We start from the raw sequence: 25,366 nt of genomic DNA on the forward strand, positions 1-25,366 counted from the left end.
CCAGCCCTCCAAATCATGGTGAACAGAACAGACTTTCACCCTAGTTCATTCGAGGTACATCGAGCAGTACAGCACAGGAACAGGCCCTTCAGCCCATGACCTTGTGCCAAATTAAATTAATTCCTTCAGCCCGCCCTTGGTCCACATCGCTCTGTTCCTTGCATATTCACGTATATATCAACAAGTCCCCTAAATGCCCCTGTTGGATCTACCTTCACCACCCTGACACCACGACCTTGACTTCTACCACTCCCTGTGTAAATACCCTGCCCCTCACATCTCCATCGAACTTTCCCCCTCTCAGCTTAAAGCATACCGAGTTTTAGCCATTCGAAGTTTGAGAAAAAGTCTCTGACTGTCAACCCTACCTGTGCATCTCATAATTTTACAGACTTTTATCAAGTCTCCCCTCAGTCTCCAGAGAAAACACCCTGAGTTTTTCCAGCCTCTCCTTACAGCTTATCCCCTCTAATCCAGGCAGCTTCCTGGGAAACCTCTCCTGCACCCTCTCCATAGACTCCACATCCTTCCTGTAAATGTGGGGAACAGAACTGAATATAATACTCTCTCAATGAGGACTTGGCCCTCCCTGACCTAACCTTCATGCCTCACCAAAGTCTTATAAACCTGCAACATGACATCCTGACTCTTGCACTCATTGGAGGAGAGAGAGAGGACTGCAGATGCTGGAGATCAGAGCTGAAAATGTGTTGCTGGAACAGCACAGCAGGTCAGGCAGCATCCAAGGAGCAGGAGAGTCGACGTTTCGGGCATGAGCCCTTCTTCCGGAAAACGAATTGCACTCGATGCCCTGAACAAAAAAGACAAGCGCGCTGTACACCACCTTCACCACCCAATCTGCTCACGGGGCCACTTTCAGGGAGCTAATGGACTTGAACCCCAGGATCCCTCTGTACATCAATGCTGTGCCGGGTCCTGTGTAACCTACCTGTGAGGTTGAGTGTGCTGAGTAAGTCAGCCAGGTTGGAGACCTGTTGGGGGTTCAGGAACAGGTGCAGCGACCCCATCTTCCCATCTATTGCCAACTGGCAGAGAAACAGAGCAGTCAGCACAGGTCAAACGCAGGAACAGAAGCCACACTCCCCGGGGACAGGACATCAAGCAGCCTTGCTGTCACTGTTCCCCTATCCTAGAGATTCTGAGAGGAATGGGTATTAATGGTCAGAGGACCAGGAATTAAGGTACAGATTGGCAGAAACTCCTCCTACTGTTCCTGTGTAACAAGTCGGAATAGTGTTCTCTTCCTACATATTTCCGAAGTCGAACGCCATTCCCAACTGCATTATGACAGACTCAAGGAGCTGGAAAACCTCTTCTACTTCCTGCCTAACAGGGTCGAGGGGTTGAATGACCTTTCCCAGTTCCCGTACAACTAGAGGCTAAAGGGCACGTGTCACAAGTTCGTAAGGCTGAGTGGCTACATCGTGTCTCTGTGCAACAAGCCCCAGAGGGGCTGAATGGCCCCCTCCTGTTCCGATCACACTGGACCGGAGGTTTGTCGGGTACAAGGTATTACATCAGTTTTTAAGTCAAGTCGACAGCTCCAGGTGGTGCTTCCTTCCATCTCATTTCCATCTCCGCCATCAGCCAGATTCCCCCCTCATGGTTATTTAGCTTCCCCTTACCTACAGACACACCACTCCCACTGGGAGCGAGGTCCACATTCTCCCCACTCTCTGGATAAAGAGGTTGCCCCTTGGTCCTGACTTTGATGGAACAGCTTCGGGAGGGGGGGGGGGGCGGACAGCCTACTCCCACTCCCACCTCTCGCCCAGCCAGCAGCAAGTAATCTGCATTCCCCCCGACCAAACTCTTCATTTACCTCGAGGGGACCTGTATCAGGCCTCGAGCGGCCCTATTGTGCCAGAGGACGGAGCCCAGCACGTGTGGTGTTTCCGGACTCTTGTACACCCTCCGTGTTGAGCTGGCGAACAGGTTAAATTAAACCAGCTCAGGATAAATCCAGAGTGAACAGCTCACATGTTACAGAGTGGAACAAAGATGGAGACACACAGTGTACATCACACTTGTGCTCCCACCTCAGGTCAGCCTTCTCTTAAGACTATTAGTTACTTCTGTCTTGGGTTCGGCATGACAGATTTTCAAAGTAGTCGGCCCAGCAATTTAAGGCCAGTCATAACACTAGGGATCTCCCCAATTACCCTCCACTACCCCTGCCTTGGATATATAGACTCCCACGACAAAGAACCACCAACATCCCCCCCCCCAAATCCCGTGTCATTGTGGTTCCCAGCCACCCCTCTGCTTGACGGGGTGTAGGCATTGCTGGCAACATGGGCATTTGCTACCTGCCCTGGAATCGATGGCTCGATGGGCCTTGTCTGAGGGGCGGTTCAGAATCCACCACCTCACTGTCGGCCCGGAGTCACGTGCCACCCAGGATAGCAGATTGCCCGTCAAACAGCACATCGGCGGACCACCGTCCCCCCCCCCCTCAGGAACCCAAGATCTGCTGCTCGCCACCCATTCCCCCACAGGCCACCCCATCGGTAACCTTCGGTCCGGGCAGTGCATCGTTCTGCTTGAACTTCACGGTCAGCTCCAGGCACCCCGTACAACTGCCGATCTGCACCAGCGGCGATGGGGCGCGTCCCTCTGCAGTCCTGCTGCTGGCTTCGGGGAAAGAATGCGATGCCGCAGGCGGGTCGGCTTGCTGCTGCAAAGAGACGGGGGGGGGGGGGGGTCGCAGTTAACGGAGAGAACATTTCAAAACGAGGGACATCGCAAAGCAACCTCGCCCTCCCACGCAGCGGCCTCTCAAGAAGCCAGTTCAAGAGTAACTTTGGAATATTATACTGGGTCTCATTGCGAACCTTCACCACATCATGACGTCCCCTCCCTCCACTGCACTTAAAACAATGCATAGATGCTCACCTTAGAGGGCTATAGAACGTGAATGCTGTTGAAAAGGGTGATGCAACTTTTTGTCTCGCACTTATCAGGACCAATTGCAAGAATGCCAGATTTCAAGCCATTACGCCAATTTATACGACATGAGGAAAGGGTACTGATTGGTTGGCAAGTCGACAGTGATTGGCTGAGACATTGCCATGGAGAACCGAGGTGAATATGTTTCTCTTGTTTGCAGAACATGGGTCCCAATGTTTGAAGTGACGGCGAGCGTAATTAAGCCACAATACAAACTCAACCGATTACTTTAAAGTCTGTGGTTAATGCAGCACTCAGCATTGTTAAGCAACTGCTGCCCACAGCAGAAGTGTGTTACAGGAGATGCTTTCAGCTTTGCAAACGTGGGCTGGTTTGATACGTGGTTTTCCTACAACAAACATCGAAGACAAATATTGTTTGATTCAATCAGCCAATCACTGGGACGTACAGCAGATGTATCCGTTATCACAAGAACATGGAAAGGCTTCGGTTACATGATTCTCATAATTCACGTTTTTATTTTTATTGATGTTGAGGTTGTACAGGACATTGGTGAGGCCTCTTCTGGATAACAGTCTCCTGCTCAGGTCATCCTGTTGTTGGAAGGATGTTATTAAGTTGGACGGGGTTCAGAAGGGATTTAGATTAGGTTAGATTACTTACAGTGTGGAAACAGGCCCTTCGGCCCAACAAGTCCACACCGACCCTCCAAAAAGCAACCCATTCCTCTACATTTACCCCTTCACCTAACACTACGGGCAATTTAGCACGGCCAATTCACCCTAACCTGCACATCTTTGGACTGTGGGAGGAAACCGGAGCACCCGGAGGAAACCCACGCAGACACGGGGAGAATGTGCAAACTCCACACAGACAGTTGCTTGAGTCGGGAATTGAACCCGGGTCCCTGGCGCTGTGAGGCAGCAGTGCTAACCACTGAGCCACCGTGCCGCCCATGACGTTGCCAGGAATGGAGGGTTTGAGTTATAAGGAGAGGCTGGGACCTTTTTCACTGGAGCCTAGGAAGTTGAAGGGTGACCTTTCAGAGGTTTATAAGAAGGGTTATAGATAAGGTGGAATGGCAAGTGCCTTTTCACTCAGGTGGGGGATTTAGAGACGAGGCGACATATTTTTTAAGGTGAGGGGAGAAAAACTAAAAAGAAACACAAGGGACAATTATTTTTACACAGAGAGTGGTTCGTGTGTGGAATGAACTTCCTGAGGAAGTGGCGGGTGTGGGGACAGTTACAACATTTAAAAGACATTTAATTAAATACGTAAAAAAGAAATGTTTGGAAGGATATGAGCCAAGCACAGGCAGATGGAACTAGTTTAGTTTGGGATTATAGTCAGCATGGGCTGACAGGTCTGATTCCGTATTAACTCTAAGAGACAAAAAAACTGCAGATGCTGGAATCCAAAGTAGACAAGACAATAGACAATAGGAGCAGGAGTAGGCCATTCTGCCCTTCGAGCGTGAGGCTGGAGGCTGGAAGAACACGAGCTAGCCAGGTTAGCATCAGGAGGTGGAGATGCCCACATTTCGGGGGTAACCCTTCCTCAAGGCTGATCCACTTGAAACGTTGACTTCTCCACCTCCGTGTGACCCTACAAGGTCAAACACAGACCAAGAACCGGAATGCTGGGATGAGACTGTCACAGACACAATGAGGAGAAAGTGAGGACTGCAGATGCTGGAGTATCAGAGCTGAAAAACGTGTGGCTGGAAAAGCGCAGCAGGTCAGGCAGCACCCAAGGAGCAGGAGAATCGACGTTTCGGGCATGAGCCCGAAGAATTCCTGAAGAAGGGCTCATGCCCAAAACGTCGACTCTCCTGCTCCCTGGATGCTGCCTGACCTGCTGCGCTTTTCCAGCAGCAGTCTAATCTAGACTCTGCAGTCCTCACTTTCGCCCTGATGGTTCTACAGCCCTAGTTTGAACACTGCACACAATGCTCCTTCTTGGCCTCAGCATTTCCTTGGTACTGTGGCTTTGTCTCCAAGGAAGGCCCTTACCTGCAGTCCGGGCGGTGAGGTCTGGGGCTCCCCGGATTGCTCGGGGATTTCCTCATAGTGCAACGACACCCCAGAAAACTGCAGCACCTTGTGGACGAACGCCGGGGGCTGGTGGATATCGATGGGGATGGGGTCCCTCTTGGAGACGCTGCCAGAGTCCTTCACAGCTTCATCGCAGTACTCCAACCTGCAGGAAAGAGGGGTGCTTTGGAGACACCAGCGCAAACACTGCCTTATCTTTTAACAGGAAGATCCTGAGGAATAAGAGGGAGGGTCATTCTTCCCCTTTCAGTCTGCTCCACCAGTCAACACAATCATGGCTGATCTGATCAAGGGCATGAGCTCCACTTGCCTGACTCCCCTCCAAAATCGTGACGATGAAAACTCTCGCTTGACTCGACCTTGAATCTTTCTGATGACGCGTTGCACCTCTCCACGGACCGAAATGTCCTTGCCTTCAAAGGTTTACTGAATATTCGCAAACTGCGTTGGGACAGCCCTCTGCTGCCGCCTTTGAGAGGGAGACACCCTCAATCACCTGGGACTGATCTCTGAGGAAGGGGACTTCCGAGACCCGTGACCCACACAGTGACTCTTCCACACCGCCACCTTCTCTCGGAGAGAACGCGGTGCGGCCTAGTCAGAGACTCCCCGACAAGGAGGAATCCCCTCTCGGCGTCTGCCCTGTCAAACCCCTCAGACTCTTGTTTTTCCCAACATGATCACTTGTCATTCTTCAAAGCCTCAATGAGTGTCAGCCTTGCTCACAAGATAACCTGTTCATAGGAACTAGCCCAGAGAAAACAGCTCCCAAAGCAAGTATATGTCTCCTTTAAATATTTCAGCGGCACCCTCACCAAAGCCCTTGACCATCTCCTTTGATAACACTCTATCGGTGCTTTCCAAATCGCTTCCTGTAACTACGGGTTAATTTCTCGTGATTCACTGAGTAGGAGACTAAAGCCCCTTTCGAATGCAGCATTCCATAATATTGGCCCATCTCAATAAAAATCAGCCTCCCGGGCAAACTGGATGATATCACAACCAAACCGTTACATTTTTGAGCACTCACTCACTGAACATCCGAAGTCTACCTCTTTGCTGACTCTCTCCTTCTCAAAATCTGCTTTCTGATCAATCTTCATGTTGACAAATTAATCGTGTTCGTTCATTAGCGGGACAGAACTCATTCCATTTCAAACTCCCAGCAATGAGTTCATACACTCCAGGTACACGAGCAGCACTGGGATGGCTACAGAATAAAGCTCCCTCTACACTGTCCTACATCAAACACTCCCAGGACAGAGATACCATGGTGTTAGATGCAGAGTAAAGCTCCCTCCACACTGTCCCTCCTTCAAACACTCCCCAGGACAGGGACAGCACGGGGTTAGATACAGAGTAAAGCCCCACCTACACTGTCCCCCATCAAACACTCCCCAGGACAGGGACAGCACGGGGTCAGATACAGAGTAAAGCACCCTCTATATTGTCCCCCATTAAACACTCCCCAGGACAGGGACAGTATGGGGTTAGATACAGAGAAAAGCTCCCTCTACATTGTCCCTCATCAAACACTCCCCAGGACAGGGACAGCACGGGGTTAGATACAGAGAAAAGCTGCCTCTGTACTGTCCCCCATCAAACACTCCCAGGACAGGGACAGTACAGGGTTAGATACAGAGTAAAGCTCCCTCTACACTGTCCCCCCCCCATCAAATACTCCCCAGGACATGGTCAGTACGGGGTTAGATACAGAGAAAAGCTCCCTCTACACTGACCCCCATCAAACATTCCACAGGACATGGACAGCACGGGGTTAGATACAGAGTAAAGCTCCCTCTACACTGTCCCCCATCAAACATTCCACAGGACATGGACAGCACGGGGTTAGATACAGAGTAAAGCTCCCTCTACACTGTCCCCCCATTAAACACTCCCCAGGACTGGAATAGCATGGGGTTAGATACAGAGTAAAGCTCCCCCTACATTGTCTTCCATCACAAACTCCCAGAAGAGAGACAGCAAGTGGTTAGACACAGAGTAAAGCTCCCTCTACACTGTCCCCCATTAAACACTCCCCAGGACAGGGACAGCACGGGGTTAGATACAGAGTAAAGCTCCCTCTACACTGTCCACTCCAAACACACCTAGCGCAGAAACAGTCTGAAGGGTCACTCCCTCCCATCTGGAATATCACATTACTGACCTTTTAATGTGCACCTCCAGAGCAGTGCCTGTCCTGGATCCATCTGGAGTGTGTTCCACTCGAACGATGGTGTCAAGGAATGTTACTTTTATCCTCCGGAGCACTGTTTATTCAAGAGCAAACATGACACAAGGTTGATTACAGAAAAAGAAAGGTCATGTAGGTAGACAACACACAGACAGGCTGACAGTCCCACTCCCAGAGCGGAGAGATCAACGCTCAAAACATCGTTGTCACAGGGTCAGTGCTGAGAGAGCGCCGCACTGTCACAGGGTCAGTACTGAGGGAGGGCCGCACTGTCACAGGGTCAGTAGTGAGGGAGGGCCGCACTGTCACAGGGTCAGTACTGAGGGAGGGCCGCACTGTCACAGGGTCAGTACTGAGGGAGGGCCGCACTGTCACAGGGTCAGTACTGAGGGAGGGCCGCACTGTCACAGGGTCAGTACTGAGGGAGGGCCGCACTGTCGGAGGGTCAGTACTGAGGGAGCGCCGCAATGTTGGAGGGTTAGTACTGAGGGAGTGCCGCACTGTCCGAAGGTCAGTGCTGAGGGAGCGCCGCACTGTCCGAGGGTCAGTGCTGAGGGAGTGCCGCACTGTCCGAGGGTCAGTGCTGAGGGAGTGCCGCACTGTCAGAGGGTCAGTGCTGAGGGAGTGCCGCACTGTTGGAATGGCCATCTTTCAGTTCAGACATTAAAACAAGGCCTCCACTTCTCCTTTCGGTGGATGGGAAAGATATCTCTTGACCACAACCAATAGTTGGCTGGGGTTTAGTTCGCCATTTTGACCTGGATCCAATTTCCAACTGTAAATTAACATCGCTACATGGAAGGGACAATCTTGCTGTGTGCAACATGGCTCTCATTTCCTACCGCAGTAACTGGACATGGGACTTATTTGGTGATGAAGGATTTCATGATGTCCTGAAATCATCGAAGGTGCTAAGACAATGCAACGTCTTTCTTTGCGTGCTGGTGAACCCGTGGGTCCCAGTGGGCTTACCGGTTTCGATGGTCTGCGCGAACATCTCGAGGCCCTCGAGTGGCTGCGTGGGTTCCTCCGGCTCTTCGGCCTGCTCCTTCAGGCACTCCTTGGCGAGTTGCATGCTGGTGGTCATACACGATGACCAACTGGGAGACTCGGTCCCTGGGACTGAGAGAGTTAGGGTTAGCACAGATTGTGTTGGCACGCTGGGGGGGGGTGTTAGGGTGGATTGGTGGTGCTAAATTGTCCCATAGCGCCCAGGGATGTGTAGGTTAGGGTGGATTGGCCGTGCTAAATTGTCCCATAGTGCCCAGGGATGTGCAGGTTAGGGTGGAATGGCCGTGCTAAATTGTCCCATAATTAGATTAGATTAGATTAGATTACTTACAGTGTGGAAACAGGCCCTTCGGCCCAACAAGTCCACACCGACCCGCCGAAGCGCAACCCACCCGTACCCCTACATTTACCCCTTACCTAACACTAGGGGCAATTTAGCATGGCCAATTCACCTGACCCGCACATCTTTGGACTGTGGGAGGAAACCGGAGCACCCGGAGGAAACCCACACAGACACGGGGAGAACGTGCAAACTCCACACAGTCAGTCACCTGAGTCGGGAATTGAACCGGGTCTCAGGCGCTGTGAGGCTGCAGTGCTAACCACTGTGCCACCGTGCCGCCCTAAAATTGTCCCATAATGCCCAGGGATGTGCAGGTTAGGGTGGATGGGCCGTGCTAAATTGTCCCATAATGCCCAGGGATGTGCAGGTTAGGGTGGATTGGCCGTGCTAAATTGTCCCATAGTGTCCAGGGATGTGCAGGTTAGGGTGGATTGGCCGTGCTAAATTGTCCCATAATGCCCAGGGATGTGCAGGTTAGGGTGGATTGGCCGTGCTAAATTGTCCCATAGTGTCCAGGGATGTGCAGGTTAGGGTGGATTGGCCGTGCTGAATTGTCCCATAGTGCCCAGGCATGTGCAGGATAGGGTGGATTGGCCATGCTAAATTGTCCCATAGTGCCCAGGGATGTGCAGGTTAGGGTGGATTGGCCATGGGAAATGCAGGGTTACGAGTATAGGGTTGGGGGAATTGGGTTTGGCTGGGACTCTCTTTGTGGGTGGTACGACAGGCCAAATGGCCTCCTCTGCACAGCTGGGATTTTTTGATTTCATTTTATGGTGGGTACCTCATGGTCACCATGACTGGAACTAGTTCAATGATCCCCATTTATGAAATAATTGATTAAATTCCACTAAGTGTTCCATGATGGGATTTGAAGCCCTGCCCCTTGGGTCATTAGCCTGGATTATTAGTCAGCACTTTGCCACCATCGCTCCCTCAGCAGTGGGTGACCAGGAGTCACCGCCTCAGGGAAGTCTCCAGCCTCTGTTTGTCCCACTCAAACCCACACCTCTCACTCCGCCACTGTCTCAGCTTGCGGCTTACCGAAGTGATACTTGGGCCTGCATGTCACCTGCAGGCCTGTCACCTCCACGGTGCAGTTCTCCGTAATCAGGGCCGACCAGGGGATGGTCACCGAGATGCTGCTGATGAAGCCGTCTGTCACCTCCAGCGGCGCCCCCAACGAGTCCAGGAATTCATTGAGAGACTGCGGAGAAAAGGGAGGCCCCGTCATGGCACTGCTAGCAGACACTGCCTTCGCAGTGACACCAAACAATCGGATTCTCCCCAGCTTTTGTGGACAGGCCACATGCTACCAGGACTCATCACTGCGTGGCTTGCTAACTGTTCTTCCCCAGACCACAGGCAACTTAAGCGAATCGCGAACACAGCCCAATCCAAACCAACCTCCTACCCACTGACTCCACCCATACATTCCACTGCTTCAGAAAAGCCACCACCATCATCAAAGACCCCTCCCACCCTGATTATACTCTCCTCCACCCTCTGCTGTTGGGCAGAAGATGGAAAAGTTTGTATATGTGTACAAACAGACTCAGGAACAGCGTCTTCCCCCTGTTATCAGACTTCTCAATGGACCTCCCAAATGTTAAATTTAAAGATGGTCTCCCTCTCTGTCCACCTTCCCTGCAGCTGGAACACTGTATTCTTTGCTCTGTTCTATCGCCCTGACACACTTTGAATGGTATGGTCTGCTAGCAACAGAACAAAACTTTTCACTGTACATGTGACAATAACAAATCAAATCAATATACAACATCTCCATAGAGGAGCAGAACCTAAAGATGTTGAACACCAGACCACTCAATGAGAGAGCTGACCAAAAGCCCAGTTGGAGTGGTCAGTTGAGGGTCATCTTAGAGGGGCGAGGGCGAGGGCGAGAGAGAGAGAGCGAGAGAGAAAATGCAGACAGAGAATGCAGGGAGAGAGAGAGAAAACAGCAAGAGAGAAATGTAGAAAAGAGAGAGGAAGAGTAGGAAATGATAATAGAGATAGAGTGTGGAAAGGGATTAGAGAGAGAATAGTGGAGAGGACAAAGAGAGGAGAGAAGATAGAAAGAGACAGAAGAGGGTAGAAAGAGAGACTAGAGGAAAGTCTAGTGACAGAGAGAGGGGAAAGAGGGGAGGGGACAGAGTGGATTGAAACAAACTCCAGAGTCTGAGACCTCAAGCGGGTGAAGACACCTATGGTGTCGCAACGTCAATCAGGGATCGGCAAAGGATCAGAACGGGAGGAGCACAGAGATCACAGAGGACTGTGGGCTAGAGGAGATTGCAGAGATAGAGGTGGGGAGGGACCTCCAGAGAGGGCTCTCAACTTAAGGATGCTTAGGTCTGTGAGAACAGCCATGTTGAATGTTGATTATGGAAGGAGATATTATCACCAATTGTCATTAATGAATAAACGATGAACAGCCCTTCCTCCTTTGAGGACACACCGTTCTGTGCCGGGTCCAACTCCAAGAAATATCACTGCCAGTTGGACTGTGTTCCCATCTTCCAGAGGAGCTCACCAAACACTGGTCAAGGAGCAGGGAGCTGTGCTGGTGAAAGGGCTGCCCCTGTTCACCACCACCCCACTGCATTCAGGAAGGGTGGACCCACCATGGAGGAAATGCAGTGGGAAGTTCACTCGGCTGACTGCTGGGATGGGCGGCACCGTGCGATGGGGAGAGGCAGATGAGACTGGGCACTCGGAACCAGGGGACCCTGGCTCAGGGTAAGGGGTCGGCCATTAGCGACGGAGAATGTGGAGGGACGTCTTCACCCAGAGTGGGTGAGTTTGAGGGCTGTGGAGTCCCAATCAGTCAGTACATTCAAGAGAGAGAGCGACGACTTGAAACATGAACATGATCGAGGGGCGTAGTCACTGTACAGAAAACGGCACTGATGCAGATCTGCCCCAGTCCAGTCGAATGGCAGAACAGGCTCGAGGGGCCGAATGGCTCACTTGCTCTAAAGTTTCTCTCAAACCGCCATGAACTCAACAGGATTTCCAACAGCTTCCCTGACCCTCAATCAGGCAACTCCTCAGAGGGTGGAAACCCTATTCCTGTGGAGAACAGGCTGGACTGTGTGGCTGCTTTACAGTTCAAACCACTTGGCCCTTCAAACTTGCTCTCAATAAGACTCTGCCGGTTTTAACCTCAAATCTTATATTCTTGCAAATCCCCCTGACAACCGCTCGTCCCCATGGCAATCAAAAATCTATCCACCTTGGCCTTCAAAATATTTCAAGATTTTGCACCCACTGCCTTTTCAAAAAGGGAATTCCAAGGATTCCCAACCCTCAGATTGCCTATTTGATACGGACGCCCCTTATTTTCAAACGATGAGACCCCCGAAGAGGAAGTGTCCTTGCGGTGTTCACCTGGTCAAGCCTGCTCTTACATGCTTCAATCAGGCCACCTCGGACTCTCGTCAACTCCGGAGTCATCGAGTCGGACGGCACGGAAACAGACCCCTCAGTCCAAACAGGGAGAAAGTCATGACTGCAGCTGCTGGAGATCAGAGTCAACAGAGTGGTGCTGGAAAAGCACAGCAGGTCAGGCAGCATCCGAAGGAGCAAGAGAATCGACGTTTCGGGCGTAGTCCCTTCATCAGGAAGGCCCTCTGTCCAAACAGTCCATGACGACCATCAACTAGACCTAACTGCCTGCACTTGGCCCATATCCCTCCAAACATTTCTTACTCTGGGCCAGCACGGTGGCTCAGTGGGTTAGCACTGCTGCCTCACGGCGCCAGGGATCCAGGTTCGATTCCCACCTTGGACAACTGTCTGTGTGGAGTTTGCACATTCTCCCCGTGTCTGCGTGGGGTTTCCTCCCACAGTCCAAAGATGTGCAGGCTAGGGTGGATTGGCCGTGCTGAACTCCCCATAACGTTAGGTGCATTAGTCAGGGGCAAGGGTGGACTTGTTGGGCCGAAGGGCCTGTTTCTGTACTGTAGAGAATCTAAATAGTTATTTAAACGTTGTGACGGTATCTGCATCCATCACTTCCTCTGAATGTTCATTCCACACATGAATCATCCTTGGTGTTAAAAAAAATCTTGCCCCTCATTTTTTTTTGTGAACATCATCCTAAAAATACATCCCCTAGTCTTGGAATCTCCAACCCAAGGGAAAAGGCAGCTGTCATTCACCTTTCATGATTTATAAACCTCTTTAAGGTCACCCCTCAACCCCTGATGCTCCAGTGAAGAGAGTCCCTGCTAAGCCAAATCCTTACGGAGAACGCAATCCCGCCAGTCCCAGCAACATCCTAGTAAATCTCTTCTGACCTCTCTGCAGCTTCATAATGTCCTTCCGATAACGGGGCGACCAGAACTGGACACAGTGTTCCAGAAGAGGCCTCACCAACATCCTGTACAACCTCAACATGAAGGTCCCCACTCCGATACTCAAAGCTCTGAGCAATGAAGGTAAGTGAGCGAAACACGTTCTCAACCCCCTTGTCTACCTGTGACGCAAACGTCAATGAATCACGTCCCAACGCGACTGAAGGCCTTACTTTTAATGGCATAAATCCTGCTCGTGTGTTTTATTGCTACGTAGCACATTACATTTATGAAACCTGAACTCCATTGGCCACTCTTCAGCCCATTGTGCTCAGTGGACTGACAGAGAATACAGACTGAGCCTGTCTCGCCGTTCCTCAAAAGGCAACCAGCTCATTCCAGGTCAGTTCCGAACCAAACCAGGTTTTTTTTTTGGGTGGGGGAGAAGGATATAACAGCTCTCAGGGAAAAGGCAAAGTTCAAGAAGGAGGAACAAATAAGCAACACAGTACAGATAATAAATCTGGAATATTACTGTAGGGGAGCAGCGAGGATGAAAAAACAGGTTCAATGACAGACCCGAGGGAATGCAAGTTCGAGACCTGGTCTCTGCCCTTTCTCATCCCCTCAGGAGGGTGAATGGACGGGGGGAAAACGCTGCACCACTATCAGTTCCTCAACTGTTCAGGAGTTGATGTGAATGCATGAGTGAGGCACACGACCCACAGAGCTGAGAGTGCAGCACTGGAGAACGGGAGTAAACATCATGCAGAGTGTTAGGTCAAGGCCAGGGAGGAGGGGAGGCAGTGCCACTCACATCAACAAACAGCACATGACACGACACGCACAGTTTGTGATCAGGACTATCAATACCCTCCAGGGCCGAAACAAAAACAAGCTCAAGTTACTGATCTACCGAGCCTCCAACATCCACAGTGTCAGGACATCCCGAAGCACCGAGCGGTCAACCCAGTCACGACCCAATCATTTATTTTTAGTCAGGTTTGTTTTGCAGAGGCCCCAGGACATCAGACTCAACTTTCACCCACCCACCCACCCCCCGTCGTTCTGCTTCAAAATCATATCATTCGCCTGTGACACCAAACAGAGCTGTACCTTCATGTCACACAGAAACAAGCGCACTTCTGACAGCGCGGCACTCCCTCAGCACTGACCCTCCGACAGCGCGGCTCTCCCTCAGCACTGACCCTCCGACAGCGCAGCACTCCCTCAGTACCGACCCTCCGACAGCGCGGCACTCCCTCAGCACTGACCCTCCGACAGTGCGGCACTCCCTCAGCACTGACGCTCCGACAGTGCGGCACTCCCTCAGCACTGACCCTCCCACAGTGCGGCACTCCCTCAGCACTGACCCTCCGACAGAGCGGCACTCCCTCAGCACTGACCCTCCGACAGAGCGGCACTCCCTCAGTACCAACAATAGCCTTTTGTGCTGTAAGCTGTGGAGTGGGTATTGAAACCACAATCTTCTGACCCAGGGACGAGGGATTGAATCCTGTCCTCGGTGAGCCACAGATGGTCTATACATACATTTCCCATCAAGAGCTGTTTGCAATTGGAGGGATCGCCGGAGGGAATCCACCCCATCCACACCCATTCACCCCCCTACGGATAGGAGTACTGGGTGAATTATACATGTCCCCCCACCCCACAAACAAAACTCATTTAGTGGGCACAGCCAGTGGATAGATCCTCTTGTACAACTTCCAAGAGTGGAATATTCCCAGCCAGTTTGAACCAATCCAACGGGAAGAGATCACTGAGCAATTTTGAGGACCACTTATTTGTGTCAGGACATTATTCCAACCCTTGAGAGTGTAGTTGGTTTTTTCCTCTCTCTCTCTCTCTTAACGTACGTCCACACTGCAGAGCGAACCCACTGATGGCTGCGCCCTTAACTCCCTGCCCCCACTGCAGCTCCACTCCCCCAGAGTCAATAACAAAGAGTGAAACAGCAACAACCTCCCAGAGGCAGGGCAATGACAGGGGCGGGCACCAGTGGGTGGAGAGTGGGTCAAAGAGCAGAAGGAAACTGTGCTCTCGAAACAGCGCAACCGCCCGGAACTTGAGCCGAGTCAGCAAGTGTCAGACGCAACACAGAGAGACAAACAACCAAAACATTTCCCTTGGCAAGAAGCATGTTCCAGCTCGCAGTCAAGCTACCTCGCTCACAGCTAGGAACGTCAAGCACTCCCAGGGCCAAGTGCCTTGGACAGACTGTCTCCTGGGCTGCCTCACCGATCTCAGCCTCGAACAGGGTCAGAGTATCTCCAGGGGTGCCCAAACACACACACCAAACCCCAGCTTCCCCGAGGTGGAGAGTGACCCACCGTGCAAGTGGTCAGCCCGGGCTGTGCCCTCCCATCTCAGCGACGGGCTCCAGAGCTCAATGTCCCAGTCCCCGCACCGAGGGAGTGAATCGTTCCACTGCGACATTAAACTCTGGTCCAGCCAACATCCCGAGTGGCTGCGACCGATCCGCATGGCCACTACGGAGCCAGATAGCACGAAAACAGTTCAACTAGTCCAGGTCGATCAGAATCGGCACGGTGGCACAGTGGGTTAGCACTGCTGCCTCACAGCGCCAGTAACCCGGGTTCAATTCCCGCCTCAGGCGACTGACTGTGTGGAGTTTGCACATTCTCCCTGTGTCTGTGTGGGGTTTCCTCCGGGTGCTCCGGTTTCCTCCAACAGTCCAAAGATGTGCAGGTTAGGGTGGATTGGCCGTGCTAAATTGTCCCATAGTGCCCAGGGATGTGCGGGTCAGGGTGAATTGACCGTGCTACATTGTCCCATAGTGTCAGGTTAGGGGCAATTGTAGGGAAATGGGTGGGATGCGCTTCGACGGATCAGTGTGGACTTATTGGGCTGAAGGGCCTGTTTCCACACGGTAAGTAATCTAATCACACTAAAACAGCACAAACCTGCCAGCGCTTGGTCCTTCCAATTCTTACTGCAGTGTTATACAGTGACAGACCTGTCCCCACCAGTACTGTACCCCAGTGTTATACAGTGACAGACCTGTCCCCACCAGTACTGTACCCCAGTGTTATACAGTGACAGACCTGTCCCCACCCGTACGGTACCCCAGTGTTATACAGTGACAGACCTGTCCCCACCCGTACTGTACCCCAGTGTTATACAGTGACATACCTGTCCCCCACCAGTACCATACCACAGTGTTATACAGTGATAGACATGTCCCCCACCAGTACAGTACCCCAGTGTTATACAGTGACAGACCCCTGTCCCCCACTAGTACTGTACCCCAGTGTTACACAGTGACAGACCTGTCCCCACCAGTACTGTACCCCAGTGTTATACAGTGACAGACCTGTCCCCACCAGTACTGTACCCCAGTGTTATACAGTGACAGACCCCTGTCCCCCACTAGTACTGTACCCCAGTGTTATACAGGGACAGACCTGTCCCCACCAGTACTCTACTCGTGTTATACAGTGACAGACCTGGCCCCACCCCTACTGTACCCCAGTGTTATCCAGCGACATACCTGTCCCCACCAGTACTGTACCCCAGTGTTATACAGTGACAGACCTGTCCCCACCCGTACTGTACCCCAGTGTTATACAGTGACATACCTGTCCCCACCCGTACTGTACCCCAGTGTTATACAGTGACATACCTGTCCCCACCAGTACTGTACCCCAGTGTTATACAGTGACATACCTGTCCCCCACCAGTACCATACCACAGTGTTATACAGTGATAGACATGTCCCCCACCAGTACTGTACCCCAGTGTTATACAGCGACAGACCTGTCCCCACCAGTACTGTACCCCAGTATTATACAGTGACAGACCTGTCCCCACGCGTACTGTACCCCAGTGTTCTACAGTGACAGACCTGTCCCCGCCAGTATCGTACCCCAGTGTTGTACAGGGACAGACCTACCCCCACCAGTACTGTACCCCGGTGTTATACAGAGACAGACCTGTCCCCACCAGTACTGTACCCGTGTTATACAGTGACAGACCTGGCCCCACCCCTACTGTACCCCAGTGTTATCCAGCGACATACCTGTCCCCACCAGTACTGTACCCCAGTGTTATACAGTGACAGACCTGTCCCCACCAGTACTGTACCCCAGTGTTATATGACAGACCTGTCCCCATCCGTACTGTACCCCAGTGTTATACAGTGACAGACCTGTCCCCCACCCGTACTGCACCCCAGTGTTATACAGCGACACACCTGTCCCCACCAGTACTGTACCCCAGTGTTATACAGTGACAGACCTGTCTCCACCAGTACTGTACCCCAGTATTATACAGTGGCAGACCTGTCCCCACCTGGACTGAACCCCAGTGTTATACAGTGACTGACCTGTCCCCACTAGTACTGTACCCCAGTGTTACACAGCGACAGACCTGTCCCCGCCAGTATCGTACCCCAGTGTTGTACAGGGACAGACCTGTCCCCACCAGCACTGTACCCCAGTGTTCTACAGTGACAGACCTGTCCCCACTAGTACTGTACCCCAGTGTTACACAGCGACAGACCTGTCCCCGCCAGTATCGTACCCCAGTGTTGTACAGGGACAGACCTACCCCCACCAGTACTGTACCCCGGTGTTATACAGAGACAGACCTGTCCCCACCAGTACTGTACCCCAGTGTTATACAGGGACAGACCTGTCCCCACCAGTACTCTACTCGTGTTATACAGTGACTGACCTGGCCCCACCCCTACTGTACCCCAGTGTTATCCAGCGACATACCTGTCCCCACCAGTACTGTACCCCAGTGTTATACAGTGACAGACCTGTCCCCACCAGTACTGTACCCCAGTGTTATATGACAGACCTGTCCCCATCCGTACTGTACCCCAGTGTTATACAGTGACAGACCTGTCCCCCACCCGTACTGCACCCCAGTGTTATACAGTGACACACCTGTCCCCACCAGTACTGTACCCAAGTGTTACACAGCGACAGACATGTTCCTTCATGTGATACTGCAACGGATTTGTCCGAAATCCAGAAAATAATTCACTTTGCGAACAGTCATGCACTCAGTCACCTGCCCCTCAGCCTGTTTGATAGATGTGTATTCCATCGGCTCAAGACCTATGAAGGTCTGCACAGTCATCTCCTTACTCACTAGGGCATACACAGTTTGCACACAGGAGGACCCCACTAATACAGCACTGACCCTCCGACAGTGCGGCACTCCCTCAGCACTGACCCGCCGACAGTGCGGCACGCCCTCAGCACTGACCCGCCGACAGTGCGGCACTCCCTCAGCACTGACCCGCCGACAGTGCGGCACGCCCTCAGCACTGACCCGCCGACAGTGCGGCACGCCCTCAGCACTGACCCGCCGACAGTGCGGCACGCCCTCAGCACTGACCCGCCGACAGTGCGGCACGCCCTCAGCACTGACCCGCCGACAGTGCGGCACGCCCTCAGCACTGACCCGCCGACAGTGCGGCACGCCCTCAGCACTGACCCGCCGACAGTGCGGCACGCCCTCAGCACTGACCCGCCGACAGTGTGGCAGTCCCTCAGCACTGACCCTGTGACTGTGCGGCCCTCCCTCAGCACTGACCCTCTGACAGTGTGGCACTCCCTCAGTACTGACCCTGTGACTGTGCGGCCCTCCCTCAGCACTGACCCTTTGACAGTGTGGCCCTCCCTATCGAAGATCTGACAGCGCAACCCCTCCTCCGTACTATACTGTGCTCGGTGTTGATGAGGATTGAACCCATTGACTCTGAACTCAGAAACGAGTTGTTGTTCTCCATTCATGGGACAAAAGCATCACTGAGTATTTATTGCTGAAAAATGTGTTGCTGGAAAAGCACAGCAGGTCAGGCAGCATCCAAGGAGCAGGAGCATCGACGTTTCGGAATTCCTGAAGAAGTGCTTGCGCCCGAAACGTCGATTCTCCTGCTCCTTGGATGCTGCCTGACCTGCTGCGCTTTTCCAGCAACACATGTTTCAGCTCAGATCTCTAGCATCTGCAGTCCTCACTTTCTCCTGAGTATTTATTCCCAATCATACATTGCCTGGAGGGTTACTGGGCGTTAAGTGCTATGTGTGTGGAGTCACTGCTGAGCTAAGTAAGGACAAGGGATCGAATGAAGTGTTGGGTTGTTATGACAATAGACCGAAGTTTTTTAAAATTCATTCTTGGGACATGGGCATCGCTGGCTGGTGCTGCGTTTATTGGCCTTTGAGAAGGTGATGTGAGCTGCCGTCTGGAACTGCTGCAGTCCACGTGCTGGAGGCAGACTCAACAAAGCCACTGGGGCCACAGTTAATCACAGAGAGGCCCTTCAGCCCAAACTGGTCCCTGCTGACCAAAATGGCCGTCCACACTAACCCCATGTCCCTGCACTTGGCCCATATCCTTCTAACCCTTTCCTATCCATGGATTTGTCCCAATGCCTTTTCAATGTTGTTAATGTACTCACCTCAACCACTTCCTCTGGCAGCTCATTCCATCTGCGTACCACCCTCTGGGTAAAAAAGTTATCCCTCAGGTTCCCTTTTATTCCTTCCCCTCTCATTTTAAACTGATGCCCTCGATTCCCCGACCCTGGGGAAAAGACTGAGTGCAGTCACCCTGTCCATGCCTCTCATGATCTTATACACCTCTATAAGGTCCCCCCTCAGTCTCCTACGCTCGAACGGAAACAGCCCTCGCTTGTCCAACCTCTCCCTATAACTCAGACCCTGGAGTCCTGCCAACATCCTTGTAAATTCCTTCCGCACTCTTTCCAGTTTAATAACATCCTTCCTATCACACGGGGACCAAACTGAACACAATACTCCAAGTGCGGCCTCACCAACCTCCTGTACAACTGCAACATACCTCCCCAACGTCTATCCTCAAGGCCCTGACTGATGAAGGCCAGTGTACCAAACGCCTTCCTCACTGCCCTGTCTACCTGGGACTCCACTCTCAGAGAACCGTGCACCTAAACTCCAAGGTCCCTCTGCCCCACTACACTCCTTAAGGCCCTGCCGTTCACCAGGAAACTCCTGCCTTGATTTGACTTTCCAAAATACAACACCTCACACCTATCTATATTAAACTGCATTTGCCATTTCTCGGCCCACTTCCCCGGCTGATCAAGGTCCTGCTGCAATTTCTGAGAACCTTCCTCACTGCCCACGATCCCGCCTGTTTTAGTGCCATCTGCAAACTTCCTAATCATACTTTGTACTTTCTCATCCAAATCATTGATATCGATAACAAACAGCAATGGACCCAACACCGACCCCTGGGGCACTCCACTAGTCACAGGCCTCCAGCCCGACAAGCATCCTTCCACTATTACCCGCTGCTTCCTACCATCAAGCCAATCGTGTATCCAATTTGCCAGCTCCCCCTGGATTCCATGGGATCTAGCCTTCCAGAGCAGCCTGCCATGTGGAACCTTATCAAAGACCTTACTGAGATCCATACAGACTACATCTACCTCCCTGCCCTCGTCAACCTTCCTGGTCACTTCATCAAAGAACTCTAACAGATTTGAGAGGCATGGGCTCCCATTCACAAAACCACGCTGACTGTTCCTAATCAAACCCTGTCTTTCCAAATGCCCCAGAATCTTCTCAAGTAACTTACCCACCACCGATGTTAGGCTGACTGCTCTATAGTGCCTGGGATTTTCTTTGCAGTCCTCCCTGAGTCATGGCCCAACATTCACTATCCTGCAGTCTGCCGGGACCTCACCCGTCGCTAACGATGAGACAAAAGTATCAGCCAGGGTCCCCACAATTTCTTCTCTAGCTGCTTGTAGTGTCCTTGCATATATCTGGCCAGGAGCAGGAGATTTAGCCACCTTCACACATTCTAAGACATCCAACGTCTCCTCTACTGTGATACACACTGTCCCCCAAGATATCACTTGCCAAGTTTTCGCATCTTTCTCTACAGTAAACACAGAGGGGAAATATTCATTGAGGACCTCGCCCATCTCCTGCGGTTCCACACATACACGTCCACTTTGGTCCTTGAGGGGTCCTATTCTCTCTCTAATTTTTCTTTTCCCTTTAATGTACTTAAGAGAACCTCTGTGGATTCGCCCTAACCTTCTCAGCCAAGGCTTTCTGACATCCCCTTTTTGCACACCAGGATTTTCCACAGAAAGGTAGAAAACAGGGGTGGGCGTTGGCTATTGGACCGTCAGGCCTGCTCCACCCTCCAAAGTGACCGTCCAACTCAGTAACTCTGTTGCTGCTTTACCCCTTGGTCCATTCATCACCTCCACAATGGCCGCTATCCCCGAGTGACTTCAGGAAGGAGAGTGGAGGGCACTGTCACCCCCCCCACAACACAAAAATGCTCAGACCAAAAGAATCATCAAAATGTAATTTAAACTCAACTAAATTTTGTGTAAAAGCCAATTATTATTCAATAGGTAAATCTACAGACAATAATTCATCCACTTGTCACTTTCTGCATTTTTATATCAATACACTTTTCCACAAGACTATTAAGTGACACAATGCCATCAATTCCTATTAATCGCAGTACAACTACCTTCCTGCACATATTTCTATTTATCATGGGCAATTATAATTGTTTATTATTGATTTCAACAGCTACATAATGTCCTGACTAATATATATTTCCTATTCCCTCATATACCTTCAAATTACATTGAAATAAATGGATTTAAATAACATTTAAATTAGCCAGTACTTATTTAGGATTACAACATAGCTTCATTATACTGTTGGTCACATCCTGATTAGTTTAGCTGCCTTGCTTTGGATGCTGCAAGTTGAATTAGTTTCTAGATTTATTATTATATCGACAAACTGATTCATTCACCTACTGACTGGTCTACCAGTCTTGCCGAATTTCTGTAAATTGATCAACTTAGCGATTGTGTACAAATTCACCTGAAAATGCATTGTTCTACAACAAGGTGTCAGTAAATTGGCTCATTTCCTGATCAGTGTCAATCTACAAAACCGGTCTTTTCTTGTGTAGACAATGATTATTAATCCAAAAATAAATGCATGTATCCTATAATTATTAATCAAGGAAAGAACACCTCTTAATTATTCAGTGAATAAATTCCTGTATCTACCAATTATTGATCAAAATTAATGTCTCTACTGAGTATTAATCTGAATGAACATCTGGATGTAATGATTATTGATATAAATAAACATACTGAATATTGATGTGAATAAACATCGTCAGGCAGCATCAAAGGAGAAGGAGAATCGACGTTTCGGGCATGAGCCCTTCTTCAGGAATGAGGAGAGTGTGCCCAGCAGGCTAAGATAAAAGGTAGGGAGGAGGGACTTGGGGAGGGGCGTTGGGAATACGATAGATGGAACAGAGGTTAAAGTGAGGGTGATAAGCCGGAGAGGGGGAAGGCCTATCACCCTCACCTTGGGCTCTTTCCACCTATCGCATTCCCAACGCCCCTCCCCCAAGTCCCTCCTCCCTACCTTTTATCTTAGCCTGCCTGGCACACTCTCCTCATTCCTGAAGAAGGGCTCATGCCCGAAATGTCGATTCTCCTGCTCCCTGCTCCTTTGATGCTGCCTGATCTGCTGCGCTTTTCCAGCAACACATTTTTAAGCACTCATCCCCAGCATCTGCAGTCCTCACTTTCTCCTGAATAAACATCTACCTATCGATTACTGATCTGAATAAAGGTCTAGCAATTACTGATCAGAAAAAATGGCCATGTTGATCATTTATTGATCAGAATAAATTACTATTAATTATTATCTGTGAATAAATGTCTCAATTATTAATCGGGGTATTGATGCCTGCCTTGTTAATCACTGAACAATTGATGTCTTGCTATTTGGTGAACCAGATGGGTTCATGCCACTTCATGTCTGTCAAATGGGTAATTTTTCCAACAATTAATCAATTCACTTAATAACAATTACATGGATAATAGTTATTGATAGGACCAATTGATTAATCTAGCATTATTAATCCATGGTTAAATACATCTTGTGGGTTATTGAAATAATTTCCACACTGAATTAATTGTTGATATGAACTGACTGATTGCTATATTGACAAATGAAATGATTATCGATATAAAATTTTTGTTCCACTAATTATTAACACAAACTTAATAATGACCTGTGGTCTGAAGGGCTGCTCTGTTCATAGTCAATGGGAAGTGGTTGATTATTGATCTCTGAATGGATTTGTTTATTGATGATCAATGTGAACTCACTGATTACTGATCTGTACTTCTCTCCTGGTGAACAGCACAGACTGATTAGTGACCTATGAACTGAAGGTCTGCCCAATCAATGATGAATATGAAACTGATTATTGATGTGATCTGAGGGGGGGCCCTGTCGATGGTCAATATGAAATATGATCAATATCAATATGAAACTGATTACCCCCCCTGTTTTCCCCGTTTCCCCCTCCTGTCCCCCGTGTCCCCCTGTCCCCCCAAAATCCCCTGTCCATCCCTGTTGCCCCCCTATTGTCCCCTGTCCCCTCCGTCCCCCCTGTCCCCAGGCCCCCTGCCTTACCCAGACGTCGAGCTGGACCCGGGAGAGGCTGCTGCTGCCATTGTAAAGGTCCAGACTGAGCTGCTCCAGGGTCAGCCTCTCTCCCCCCTGTCCCCCCAGTCCCCTCTGACCCCTGTCCCCTGACCCCTGACCCCCCAGTCCCCCCAGGCCCCCCTGCCTTACCCAGACATCCAGCTGGACCCGGGAGAGGCTGCCGCTGCCGTTGTAGAGGTCCAGGCTGAGCTGCTCCAGGGTCAGCCTCTCTCCCCCCTGTCCCCCCAGTCCCCTCTGACCCCTGTCCCCTGACCCCCCTGTCCCCAGTTCCCCCAGTCCCCCCTGACCCCTGTCCCCCTGTCCCCAGGCCCCCCTGCCTTACCCAGACATCCAGCTGGACCCGGGAGAGGCTGCCGCTGCCGTTGTAGAGGTCCAGGCTGAGCTGCGCCAGTGTCAGCCTCTGTCCCCCCTGTCCCCCCTGACCCCTGTCCCCCCAGTCCCCTCTGACCCCTGTCCCCCCTGACCCCTGACCCCCCTGTCCCCAGTCCCCAGTCCCCCCAGGCCCCCCGCCTTACCCAGACGTCCAGCTGGACCCGGGAGAGGCTGCCGCTGCCGTTGTAGAGGTCCAGGCTGAGCTGCTCCAGGGTCAGCCTCTCCTCCAGCAGGTGGCCCAGGTAATGCTGCAGCAGGTAACGACACGCCCGCTTCTTGATGGAGCTCGACCACGGGAAAAACCATGACATCTTCACAACCGACACCAGCATACCCCCCCTCCCCGCGGGGGGGGGGACCCGCTCATCGACGGTGGGGAGGGGGAAAGAGAGACAGCTCACAGCCCCCAGCACCGACCCACCGCCGCCATATTGCTCACCCTCCTCCTGCCGCTGGTACTCACTCAGTGCGCAGGCGCGGCCGGGCAGGCAAGGGGGCGGGGCCGGCGACTGCACCGAGCGCCTCCTACTGCACGGGAGGGTTAATGCACTGAGTGTACCGTGGGAACGGTGAGTAATCAGCGCCACCTACTGCACGGGAGGGTTAATGCACTGAGTGTACCGTGGGAACGGTGAGTAATCAGCGCCACCTAGAGCACGGGAGGGTTAATGCACTGAGTATAACGTGAGAACGGTGAGTAATCAGCGCCACCTAGAGCACGGGAGGGTTAGTGTACTGAGTATACCGTGGGAACGGTGAGAAATCAGCGCCACCTAGAGCACGGGAGGGTTAATGCACTGAAAATACCGTGTGAATGGTGAGATATCAGCGCCACCTACTGCACGGGAGGGTTAGTGTACTGAGTATACCGTGGGAACGGTGAGTAAACAGCGCCACCTACTGCACGGGAGGGTTAGTGTACTGAGTATACCGTGGGAACGGTGAGTAATCAGCGCCACCTACTGCACGGGAGGGTTAGTGTACTGAGTATTCCGTGGGAACGGTGAGTAATCAGCGCCACCTAGAGCACGGGAGGGTTAATGCACTGACTATACTGAGAACATTGAGAAATCAGCGCCACCTACTGCACAGGAGGATTAATGTACAGAGTCTAGTGTGGGAACGGTGAGAAATCAGCGCCACCCACAGCACTGGAGGGTTAATGTGCACCCTTTACAATGGGCTATGGAGAGGGTTCGATACCACCTACAGCACTATGTAATAAATCACACCAGGTTACAGTCTAACAGGTTTATTTGGAAGCACTAGCTTTCGGAGCGCTGTTCCTTCATCGGGTGGTTGTGGAGTAGACCATAAAACCCAGAATTTGTAGCAAAAGTTTACAGAGTGATGGAATTGAAATTATAAATTGAAAAAGACCCTGATTGTTTGTCAAGTCCCTCATCTTTTAGAATGGCCATGTTGGTTTCAGTTCTGTCATCTGTAAATCGCAGAACTTTTTTAAACTTACATTCTCTCGTGAGCTTTAACAATTGGTTTCCAGGTAATGTATTGAAGGTGTGAGCTGCCCTGCGTGAGACTGTCTGTGCCACAATGGTCAGACTCATTCTAATCTAAAAAACGGATTTACAGAATCTTATATG

General features: G+C 51.3%; 1 protein-coding gene across 1 annotated transcript in view; it reads right to left on the minus strand.

Moving 5' to 3' along the window:
* Positions 1-24,210, minus strand: part of atg2a (autophagy related 2A) — a 110,748-nt gene extending 86,538 nt beyond the window's left edge. The window contains exons 1-7 of the mRNA XM_060855520.1: positions 23,906-24,210; positions 9,581-9,743; positions 8,155-8,304; positions 7,156-7,258; positions 4,947-5,133; positions 2,537-2,698; positions 950-1,046 (exon numbers count right to left, since the gene is read on the minus strand). Coding sequence (XP_060711503.1) covers positions 950-1,046; positions 2,537-2,698; positions 4,947-5,133; positions 7,156-7,258; positions 8,155-8,304; positions 9,581-9,743; positions 23,906-24,094 — 1,051 coding nt within the window. The 5' untranslated portion in view covers positions 24,095-24,210. The remainder of the gene's footprint in view (positions 1-949; positions 1,047-2,536; positions 2,699-4,946; positions 5,134-7,155; positions 7,259-8,154; positions 8,305-9,580; positions 9,744-23,905) is intronic.
* Between the last annotated feature and the right edge of the window lie 1,156 nt (positions 24,211-25,366).

The sequence above is a fragment of the Hemiscyllium ocellatum genome, chromosome 46 (assembly GCF_020745735.1).
Source record: "Hemiscyllium ocellatum isolate sHemOce1 chromosome 46, sHemOce1.pat.X.cur, whole genome shotgun sequence".
Lineage (NCBI taxonomy): Eukaryota > Metazoa > Chordata > Chondrichthyes > Orectolobiformes > Hemiscylliidae > Hemiscyllium > Hemiscyllium ocellatum.